Raw genomic sequence first — 12,800 nt, 5'->3', positions numbered from 1 at the left:
AAATAAAATAATATAGTAGTACCTCAATTTGGTGGGTAGCTTTGGAGATGATTATCTCCCAGATAAGTTTCCACTTGTGGACTAATTGAAAAAATAAAGGCTTTAGAACCTCCACTTTTTTTTTATTGAATGATGATACCACTATATAACACACATTTCTACAAATAACATTTTTTTTAAGGAATTATTGAAGTGTAATTAGTAATTAGTAATTAACATTAACATTAATATTATGGTTTATATTATCATGGAAATAATTAAGATTTATCACTTCTTTTGAGTACAATTTAGAATGATGTTTTATTTTAATTTTTTTTATTTAATACTGTTTTATAACATTTGAAGAAAATTTGTAAATTTATTTCTACTAGAGTGCAGGCGATAAATCAATTTTAGATCTGAACAGATTGAGTCATAAATTAAAAAGTGTAATATTTATTAAATGAAAAAATTCTAGAATAATAAACAATTTCATAACCTTCTCCATAAAAAATATAATTAAGATTATTCATTACATAACAATAATAATAAAAATTAGTAGCTGATACAAAAAACACCATTTATCAATAATTTTTACTTCATAAACATAAAAAAAATGTAATTATTTTAATACATTAAAACATTGCGAAATTGTATTATTTATTTCAAACACATTTACATAGTACTCTACAAATTCAAATTTGAGCAAAACATAAATTTTTCTATGTAGATTTTTATTTTACAAAGATTTGATGGTGCGTTTTGATTCAGACATACATACTACTGACACAATGAAATTAAAATAAATATACTAGATTAAATTTAAATATTAAATTTTCATTTACAAATAAAATAAAATTACCTATGTGATGTACACACAAATATAAGTTAAATAAAAATCTAGATATTTTTACAGAATATTTCATATTATATAATAAAATAAATAACATGATAAAATTTTCTAACACTGAATAAAAAAAAAAAAATAAAATAAAATAAAAATAAAAAAATAACAATTTTACTTTGTTTGATACTACTCATTGAAATAGTTTTTTTTAGTATTTGGATCAGTCATCATATATTACTTCCTAAATATATATACATATTACATAACAAAACAATATTTGAGTATAAAAGAATAATTGATAAAAAAAATGTAATAGTTCTAGTTATCATTAAGGAGATTCAAATTAAATTGTTAATAGTTACATATTAAACTATAACTGCATTGTCCAATACAAATTAATATTTTCCAATTATTTAACTGTATTTTAATATACAAGTTATGAATCAGTATTTTGAAATCTATATAATAATATATTGTACAATTACTATACATTATTTAATTGGTGTTTAATGTCATACAATAAATATCAGTATACATTGTGTATTACATTCATTTTTATATGACTAAAATAACAAAAAAGTTTTACATAATTTGTGGAAAATAAAAATAAAATAAGAAAGTAAAACACGATTATTAATTAAATCAATGAGCCTAGAAAAGTATATTTTATTTTAATTATTAATTATATACAATTTATAATCGTACATTTTTAATTCATTATAAATTTTATATTGGAGGATATGTTGTTTTAAATGAAATGTATAATAATTAATAATATATACTTATGTTTTATGACTAAAAAAATATTATATCATATGTAATGATAAATAAATAATTAGGTTTACCTTACTTTTATCTACTACATAGTTCTAAACAAAAATATTTTGAACTAATTATTAAATTTAGTTATATATAATTTTTCTTTAAATAAAAACATTTCTAATGGTTAAATCAGTTGAAACAAATATTTTAATGGGGGAACTCTTTTCTATTAAAATGTTTTTACTTTTTAATTTATTCTAATCAAATACATATATTTTCTCTTTATTGTGGTTGCATATAAATTTCAAATTCAAAAAGTTCAAAATATTATATTTTATTACTTTCTATAAAACAATATTGAGCAAATAATAATTATTTTATTATTATAGAAAACATACTTTAATATACTTTTTAATGTTAAAAAAGGTAGTTAGAAATTTAAGAATAACTATTTATAAATGATTCATAACGTTTGAATAAAAAAAATGTGGTTAAATAATAAGAAAAATAAAAAAGTTTTAAGACCACCAATCCATGTACTAATATGTTTGTATTAAATGATTTTCTATTTTATAAAAATAAAATAATATCTATAATTATCTAGTGTGATTGTGAGTGTAATAAAAAAAAATATTTTTTAAAAGTAAATAAAATATTAATATGCATTAATAACAAAGTTAATGCATAGGTAAAAATATATGGTAAAATTCTCAACAATTCTTTATATGCTTGCTATATGAAAGAAATTGCTTTTAGATAAAATGTATTATTTAATACCTAAGAGGATACAACTACTTAATGTAAACAATAATTTAATGATTTGTATCACTAAGCTTGTATTATTTTAAACTGAAAATGATACAATAGATCAATCAAAGTAAATTTCAATTCTAGTATAATATCACAAAGTTTTTACGTTTAAGGCTTTTTGTCTATTTCGCCTTTTAAACCAATTGAATATTAGCTGAACAATAATGGGCCAACCAATTAAGACCACCATCTGGCATAAATTATAATATGGAGCTTGAGAATGATTTTGTTCTCTTGTTTTTATCTGAAATAAATTTTAAATTATTGCTCAATATTGTTTAAGTGCATTTAATTACACAATACAATGCATTTTTATATTACCTCTTCTAATTTCAATTCTATTTTAACAACTCTATTTGTTATAACATCCAGATCATACTTCATAGAGGACACTGTATTTCTTATTTGTAATTTGAATTCATCTAAAACTATATAAAGTAAAGAATATTATAAATGCGTTACTATAAAATTATAATTTAATACAATATACTAACAGTCGTTTGCACATTTTAACTGTATCATACTATCCCCATTTTGTTGAGATACTGGAATGTAATTGTTGGACACAAAATCTTCAATATAGTCACTAGAACTTAAATATTGATTAACATTTTGAACATTGATCAAACGCTCTTCACTTGACTGAAATTAATAATACAATAATGTATCATTAGTTATTAATGTAGGACTTAGAAGTTATAGAAACTATAATAAACAAACTACAGTGTTAAGAAATAAAAAAAATATCGAAAACGTAATTAAAAAAAATCAAATACAATTTTACATAATTGACATATTATATATTAAAAATTTATTTATTTATTTATATTTAAAAACTATTTTCACATTAAGGGGTCCAATACCAATTTATCAATTTTTATAATTCTATAAAATTTGAAAATTATATTTTATATTTTAGTTTCCATCTTAATACAACACTTTTCTGATAATATACTGATCAATACTTATTTAAAGAAAAGGTGTTAGTACCATTTATGCAAAAATGACTTAAAAGAAAAAATATTCAGGCTTTATAGAATTGTAGATTTAGTTTGATTGAAAATGTTTACCACAATATGAAGACCAATAATATAAAATTATTTTTGTAAAACAGAGACAATACATGTATGGTTGGCAAAACTTCTTAATATTAGAGTAAAAATATCAACTAAATATATTTAAAGACATTAAAGTTATATCTGACTTCAGTCATGAAATGTATAGTGTTATATTATAATAAAATTGTTATTATGATTTATGTTACACACAATATAAAATGTAGTTATATTTCAAATTAATTACTTTTAAAAATTCTTTAATGTGAATACTTCTATTCATATCTTATTGGAGCATTTAATATTGTCTTATTAAAGATATATATATATTATATATATACATATTTTTTATTTATTATCCCAAACCTCAGATAATAACAAGTATTATAATATCTATATGAGATAATCTTAAATTTGAAACAGGTGAGATATAATATAATTTTAATCTACAGGTATATACTAAATTCTACTTTAGATATATCTGCTTTTCCTTCATAGAAATTCTAACCTAATCCAATTGGAAGATCTACAGATATATGAATTCCTGATCAAATAACAGGGACTTGTTGACTTGAACAACTGGTTTAGATATGACGTATATAATGTAAAATTGTATTTGACTAAAAAAAAAAGAAAAGTACTTATGTAATGCTGACCAAATTGTTTACTTCTAATACATCATGAAAACATTCTTCATCTATTTCTGTATCTGCTATATCTTGATGTTCATTTATTGATGAAACTATGCTGCAGCTATTTTTTTCTGTAAAAAAATAATAGTATATACTTATAACAATTTTACAGGACAAAATATTATAAGATCATAAGGTATACAAATGCTTTAAGGTATTATAAAAATATAATAATAGCAGTATTACTAGAGATGTATTTCAAGTTTTTATTTTTTTAGTTAAGTATTATTTCCATTATAAATTTAGTTGTATTTAATAAAAAAATAAAAGTGATCTATTATATTGTAATATGTACAAAATTTAAATAAAATAAAATATTTTTTTTTAAATTATTAAATTACTCAACAGTTTGCTACACAGAGCTGTAGCTCTGGATAGCCCTAGGGTAAATATGTCCCTATACATCACCTTCAACTCCAACTATGTAATAATAATATTATGTGGTAATATCATATTATACATGATGCATTCCCTTATTTGAATGAATATTTTTGGTAATTATCTACATTTATAATCACCATTATTTTTTATTTTCATAAAATCTAAATAAACAAAAAATTAAAATACCTACCTATTAAATTGCCTCGTTCTATTGGACCAACCACCATTTCTAAGTCATCAATGGAAACTGATTCATAAAACGAATCCAAGCTAGATACAAAATCAGCCACAGGATTTGTATAAGCCATAGTTTCTACAATCTGCAAATTTAAATATAATACAATAAATTAAATAAATAATTAACAACACAACATTTCTGTGAAGCCAGTATATTATACAATTGTCAATTATGCCTATTGAAGTTGCAGATAAAATTTGTTATAATTAAAAATGTATTAATTTTTTTGTTAGTATAATTTTTAACTATAATAAATCACACATCATTTACATAATGTATTATTATATATATATATAAGTTTAATTAATGTAATTAAATTGAATTTAACTGGAAAATTAGTAAATTATTAATAATTAATTTAAATATACACAAATCTAACATAATTTTTTTCAATATTCCTTCAAAACTTTATCAATCTTAGTTAATATCTTATCACTTGAAATGGGTGGAGTGTCTAGCGCACTATTACTTCCTTCTCTAAGATAGAATTTTCACTTGTATGAACGTCAGGAGGTTAGCCCAGAGGGACAGGGTAAAGCAATCGGAACAATGAAAGGATAATATAAAGTATATGGTATTTTTTGCATTATACTGAGGTTTGAACATATTACTGTCATGGCCATCTATTTGACCATTACAGCACACTGCCAAATCTCACATATTATTTGAGCTTAAAACAGATTTCGTAACTATGAAATTTACTTGGTAGAATTTTTATCTGTTATTAAATTATTATTATTATTATAGAAAATTAGAAACCTTGAAAAAAAATGATCTATGATTGATTGAATGACTAACATGAGTTAGTACTTTGGGATTCTAAATATGATATGTATAGGATATATCATTAGATAATCCATACAATAGGTATCTAAAATAGAACAATAATATTAAATAAACTGTATTACTGTAAATATATTTATATTTATTAATTAATTCTCAATAGTTACTTTTTTTAACTCATCTACATATTCTTGCATTGCATTCTCTTTTGACATGTCACCTAAATTATACCAAGCTTGCCATTTTGCTCGATTAACGACATCCCAAAAGCTGGGTTTGGGCTGATTGTTAGGTCCTATTGTTGCTTGCTTGAAGTATGCATAAAACCGAAGCAGAAGTTCCTTGGATGGTTGGTATGCCCCTAAAAAAATTGATTAGTAATAATTTGATGTTAATAATGTAGATTATACCAAAGTAGTTTTGAGAACTACTCCAACAAATATTTGATAGTAAGAAACAAATATTGACCAATTGAGTCACACTTAATATTTATTGAAACAAAGGTATTTAAATTTAAATGAATATAGATCTACTAGAAGAATTTAAAAAAAAAACCTAAAAGGAGAATAAGAATAGCATAGGGATATTGAATCATCAATGTTGCAATCTACTGTCACAAATCATAAGTGAAATAAACACTAATGTCTCTAAAAAAGAATTTATATGGTACAACAACGCTAATAAATGTATTATCAACAAGTTTAATTACAAATAATTTAGTGTCAACATTAATAACACATAATTCATTAAAATAATTAAGATGTGAGCACATTACAACCATTAACAACTGAATTAAAAAAATTAATCATCCTCTAGTAGTCTAGTTATTAAACTCTAAACGATATAATTCTACTTATGGTAATGTTAGATTTTTGCAAATTTGCAATCCTATTTTAATAATACTATGAAATAATCTACAAGAGTCAAAATCTTAAAGGATAAAATACATTAAAGTTTTCTTAACAAGTGGATAGAATTTCATGATTTTAACTTGTCATTGGTATCGTGGTGAGCTATAAAATTAAATTTTTATACCACTCAAAACATCTCAGTATTTAGCCCACTCAATATTGGCATAATATTTATATTATCATATATAAAATAGTATATTATATATATATATAGAGAGAGAGTATAAATAGAGTATATATATATATATATACTCTATTTATAGAATGTTATTATGTACTCGTATATATGTACATAAAGAATTAGAAAAAATTAATTTTAAAGAAAATAATGTTTGAAGTATCTTTTATAAAATAAATACTTACAATAATGTAATTTTTAATTAGTATTGTTTGAAATATTCATAATATTAAGAAATAGTAAAACACTTTGTATAAAAAAAAAAATATATAATTTGGTGTTGATTTCTTTATATTATGATCATTATATAATACATTATAATGTATAAAATGAATAAACAATGAAGTGAGTGCAATACTCATTCAATACCAATGGTGGGATTTGCACAGAGACATCGACAATGGGTTAAGCAAAAGAAAAAACTGAGTAAATAGAAACAAAAAGAAACAAAACATAAAGCTTGAAATAAAAAAGGATAAAATAAAATTAAAAAAACAACAAAGAAATGAAAAGAAAATTGAAATTTAATACTCAGATAGTGTACAATTTAAGTTTGTTACTTAAGCTAGTATTTCAAATACATGAATTTAGATTTATTCATTGCAGGCATAAAGCCGAGACTTCGAGAGATAATATTTAAATCAAATCAGAGAAATAGTAACAAAAAAAAATGTATTTTTAATTATGCAGTAATATTTTTAAATTTAATACATTACACTATTATTGAAATACAATGTTTTGAATGTATAGAAAAACAAACAGGTAGGTACAATTAATTCCTATGGAAAATAATGCATCATGGATTGAATTAGAAGACATAATTGAAAAACTGTTTTTTCCTAAAAAATATTGGTAGATAATTAAAATATGTTTTCCGGGCATAATAGATGATTTTTAAAAGTAAGGTATTATTTTTTAATACATTTTTAAGTTTTTTTTTAATTCAAATTATGCTATAATTTATATTATTATTATTACAATATTAATTATTATGTTTATTTTTAAATGTATATTTTTATGAGTACATTTATAAAACTAAGTATCATATAAGAATAGTTATAATAAAGGAAGTTATTTTCAACAATTTATTATTATAAAATAATTTTACTAAGGAAGTTAAATTACATACATATATATTTTTTTTTTATCAAATAATAATAAAACATTATTATTTTACATTTATGTTAATTAAGTATATTAAATTGAATAATAGAGTACACTGTGCAATTTATGTTAAGTGAATTGTGTTATTTAAACTATTATAAACAATATAGGAAAATTTATACTATTAGTTACTAAAGTTATGTTAAATAGATAATGGATTAAAGTGGCCATAGAAGGTTATTTCACTGTTCAACTTTGGATTTATGATGGTTATAATTGGAGGGAACAAATTTTATTTTTAAATATATATTACTTATTTTATATTTTTCCTGTGAATTTAAAATTGTAATTAAGTATTTATTATGTTATAATCTTTATATCATGTAAAGAATAAACATATGATTTGTAAAAAATCCTTAAGAGAGGACACTACCTATGCATGCGTTGTCTCTGGCTTACAAATGTTTAACATAACAAATATGCGTTCATTAGAATCGATTTTGTATTGTAAATTTGAATACACAAGTGTATTGACCTATTATTAAAGTTAAAGGTATAGGAATATTTTTGTGGCTTTTTTTAATTTTTAAGCTAGAGATGAGAATTTTTAATTTGTAATAATATACATAATTATATATTGCTTAAAAATTAAAATATCAAAAAAAGTTGACCCTTAAGCGCAGATAATTTTCTTACCTTTAAGTTTAAAAATAGGTCAATACATTTTAACATAAAAATTAACAACACACAATTGGATTCTGAAGAATGTTAATTTGCTATACTATACATTTATAAGACGGAGACAACACAACCATAGGTAACACACATTTTAAACAAGTCAGCAGCAATTAAAATATTTGCATATTACCAATTGGTCAAAGGTGAATGTAAATAAACCAAAATTTCAATAAGCTTTTCATAACAATAGAACTTAATATTATTGAATAAATGTATAATATATTTTAATAGTAAAACAATAAATAAAAAAAATTAAATAATTTTTTTAACTAGAAAACAAAAATGGCATAAAATAATATACAGTATATTGTATTCTATAATTTTACCATAATATTATATGTTATTACTAAATTATTTAATGTTGTTTTCTTTTACTTTCCACTTTATTGAATTAAATAACTTCAAATATTTTAAAGGCTCTAGTTAGATCTAGTTTTGAGTATGGTCCATCATTAGGACTCTAATTTGGAATGCAAGCAGAATAAATTCAAAAACATTTCCTGAATGAATTATTTCCAATAATATTTAATACTGGCATTCAATATTTTACAACATAAATTACTGTCAAAACATATAAAATGTGTGACATTATGTCTTATATGGAGTGGTGGATAGATGCTAACAAGTACCTATTTTTTATATAATATGCATACTTTTCTTTGAAATCTAATTATATTTTTTTTATTGACCAGTCAGATTTAATTTAAGTAAATGTTTTTAAAATTGAGCTTCTATTAAAAAACTATTATTATTGTTAAAATATTTCAAACAAAGATCATAACTTTATTTAAAATTAATAAGTTTTCAAATTTTATGTTTATACTTACAGCACAAAATTTTCAATCAATAAAAATAAAATAAAAATTGAAAAAAAAAATAATTAATAAATAAGAATTATACTTGATATTTCATTTTTGAAATTTGTACTTAATCAGTGGTACAAAAATCTTAAAAATGTAGTCGAGCAATATACATTTTTAAGGCTCCAGATTAATTAAATAATTATACTAGGTACCTTGTATCTTAGATATTTAATTTTATATTATGATTTTAACCTAATTTAAAACAAAAAAAATTGAATTAAAATTGCTCATACACTTGTGTAACTTATGTATATATATATATATACATATATTAGTTGATAACTGATATACTTTGAACACACAAACTTATATACAATCGTTTCATTCAAAGTAGTAATGAAAATATATATCTAGGTAATTTTTAAAATTACTAATTAGTCACCCAAACAATTTTCTTTGCTGGTTTATAGTACCATAGGTATTACACTTTTATAGTTTCAATATTAGTTTTACTGTAATCAATGTAATAAATTAAAAGATTATATAAATATAAGGTACTTTCCTGTTATACGAGACTACGGCTATTTTTGCGACTACCTCCCAAGACTACCTATGTTATATAAGACTACCACGGTTGTTTTGTGAAACACCACAATCCTGTTATCTAAGACTACCAAAATTTGCACATTTTCCTATTATCACAGACTACCTTAGTTTTATTTAATATATATAATTGTATAATGCACCTGCATATTTAATTCTTTGATATTTTTTTTATCAGTAGATATTGTTGGGATGGCTATATTTTAATTATATAATACATAAAAAAAAGATTTAAATACCCAGTAATCATTTGTAATGTATATGTATTACACAACACACGCTACATATGTGGCGTACGGTCACTAAAAACAATAAAATAATAATTATAATAAATACAAAAATAATAGTGGTAAAAAATGGTAAATCCACAAATAAAATAATAAATAATGATGGCCACATTTACGAATTATATGTAAAAAAAATGTAATAATATTAGTGTTGTATAATCATTTTAGATGTTTTTACATCAAAAAACTTTTGTATCATAAATTGTTCTCTATTTTAAATATCGATGTGTTAAAATGGCTGTAACATACATTTTGAATCACTCTGTATATAATAATATAATAATTGTGAATTGCTACGCTAGAACACAGCGCGTGGATATCGTACAGCTAATTGTGGTAGTCACGATAAAGGAGATAGTCTTGGTTGGTAGTCACGAAAATAGCCGTAGTCTCGTATATCAGGAAAGTACCATGTTGGTAGTCATAAATAACAGAATTATGATGACAAAAATCATGGTAGTCTCGTATAATAGGAAAATACCAAGTATAATAAATGAAAAAAATGTAGGTTTTTATATTTAACTATGTCTAGAGCATTAAATAAATATTTAACCCTTCCTCTTCAAAAAAAAAAATAATAATAAAAATACTGATCAAGCCTCTCATTTTACTTTTATAATCAGTGACTGTTATTCCATGATTTATGTATTGCTTAAAAATTGGGTTAATAATAATACTAAATAAATTAATAGGTGGTTTCTGATGGTACCCAGAAATATTCTTGGCAATACAAATAGCATATTAACATAATCATATTCAATTTAATTGCGCTTGATTGTATAACACTCACCATTTTTTGGTAAACTCCTGATGACGTTTATGGCCGCAGTAAACTTTTCTTGTGTGGACATCACTGCTACTCATGTGGACGGGAACACAAAAATTCTAGTTGTGCACGGACGTTATTGTTATAAAAGAGTACCTAACAATGAATATGAACAACTAACTGACCAATCAATCCTGCTATATGAACATTGAACAGTCTATTTTCTTTTCATTTTATGATAATTATTATTACAGTTCAACGATAATAATATTATGTTAATCACTTTTGAATCGGATTTAAACAAAACGACGTCGGAAGAGCGTATAGGCCGATCAAGGGCACCATTCGCGTTTGGTGCATTAATTGAATTATACATTTCATTATAATTGATGAAAATAATAAAACATTTCTCTAAAACATATTACGGAAATCGGCGATAACAATGAATCATGATAATATTAAAAGTAATAATACCTGATGTTAATGCGCATTACCGATTGATAAAAATACAACTGAAAATGTGATAATAACGAATCAATTTTGATTATTTTTATTTTGATGATGACGATAATGATAATATTAATTTTTATCGTCGTCATCATTCAAGGTTCATAGATACCTACCTACTAAGTATCTATAAACTTTGGTCATCATCGTCCACAAGCGCCGTATATATTTTTTTAAATCATTCATAGTTAATATCTGTTTGCGCCTTATCGTCCGTTCATTATCACTGTTACTTTTTTTTTTCGTTATTTAAAATTTAGATTTTAATAATTTTTTTTGACAATGATTTTATTAATTTCTTTCTTTTTGTTAGATTGAGTTTCGTGTCGATTCTTATTGTACACATTTCTAAAATTCGTGTTTTTAGCGTTTGTATGCTATATATATTATGCATATTAGACGGACAGACAGTCGACATAGAGGAAAGAAATCTGTTGATCTTTTCGGTGGAAACGTACCTACATGAAGTTGAGTGCTTAAAGCGATGTGGCAGCCGGCAGGTACCCGTTGTTTTCCATACATTCTGTGATAGAGATCTTGTATTTTAGGTTGTATTGCATTAGATTTCAGGAGCGCATATAATTATTGAAAAGAATATTTATGTGTAATTTTAAAATTATAATGTAGGTATGTATTTTAAACTTTTCAAGGGGATTGTGATTTTTTTTTTTTTTCAAAGTGATTTCTATATAAATCAACTTATATTAGTTTGCATTATAATTAGAAATGACTAATGGTAAGCTAACCGTGTCAATAAAATATTGTTTAACACATAAAATTATCTCAGATATTTTTATCATTTCAAACAGTTAAATATCGAAAAATTATGACTTCAGACACAGAAGAAAATGTATAAGTTGAACAATGCTTTTAAGAGATAAATTTAATGAAGTAGCTCATTATATTAAGAATGCATATCCATGGTTAAATTTTTAAAATATTTCGATTACATGTAGTTGTGTAAGCAATATTTGCAGTATCATCAAAAAACAAAATTACCGTAGGTTAAAAAGTTTCAAAAGCATCTGTTCGAAAAATAAAATTCTCCATTTTTACCCCTTCTACCCCTAATTTCGCAAAACCCATTTTTAGTGGATTATCTACCTAGGTACTTACCAAATGTCAGCTTCTCAGGTTAAATAGTTTTTGAGATTTCGCGTTTAATCCAAAATATCACTCTCTTGTATATGTATAGATAGATAACAATTATATATTAATAAAATAAATAAATAAATAATATTAATATATAAAATGCATTATTTTTGGGAAAATTATAATAATCTACTATAACACTAAAAGTAAAATAAATGACTTTAATAATATATTATTATAAAGATTTAATTTTAATATGGATAT

At 22.9% G+C, this 12,800-nt stretch overlaps 1 protein-coding gene across 2 annotated transcripts; it reads right to left on the bottom strand.

The window, feature by feature from the left end:
* Positions 1-419: 419 nt before the first annotated feature.
* LOC132927198 (acyl-CoA-binding domain-containing protein 5) lies at positions 420-11,500 on the bottom strand. Of its 2 annotated transcripts, none has more exons than XM_060991684.1 (7): positions 10,962-11,500; positions 5,715-5,908; positions 4,717-4,846; positions 4,122-4,216; positions 2,893-3,040; positions 2,720-2,826; positions 420-2,642 (listed from the first exon to the last, which is right to left on the bottom strand). In XM_060991684.1, the coding sequence occupies exons 1-7, from the start codon at positions 11,020-11,022 to the stop codon at positions 2,490-2,492; spliced, it is 888 nt and encodes a 295-aa protein (XP_060847667.1). In that variant the 5' UTR covers positions 11,023-11,500; the 3' UTR covers positions 420-2,489. The 2 variants fall into 2 exon arrangements, with proteins under 2 accessions (XP_060847667.1, XP_060847666.1); XM_060991683.1 differs by having other exon boundaries at positions 4,110-4,216; positions 10,962-11,476.
* Between the last annotated feature and the right edge of the window lie 1,300 nt (positions 11,501-12,800).

This window comes from Rhopalosiphum padi, chromosome 3 (assembly GCF_020882245.1).
Source record: "Rhopalosiphum padi isolate XX-2018 chromosome 3, ASM2088224v1, whole genome shotgun sequence".
Lineage (NCBI taxonomy): Eukaryota > Metazoa > Arthropoda > Insecta > Hemiptera > Aphididae > Rhopalosiphum > Rhopalosiphum padi.
This window is presented reverse-complemented; position numbering and strand designations above follow the sequence as displayed.

Excerpts from the sequence above, each read along its gene's own strand:
- LOC132927198 (XM_060991683.1), bottom strand. The coding sequence starts at position 11,022 with ATGTCCACACAAGAAAAGTTTACTGCGGCCATAAACGTCATCAGGAGT. Across the intron at positions 2,827-2,892 it reads GTTAAAATGTGCAAACGACT|TTTTAGATGAATTCAAATTA; the intron begins GTTAGTATATTG and ends TACTTTATATAG. Across the intron at positions 2,643-2,719 it reads TAGAATTGAAATTAGAAGAG|ATAAAAACAAGAGAACAAAA; the intron begins GTAATATAAAAA and ends AATTTATTTCAG.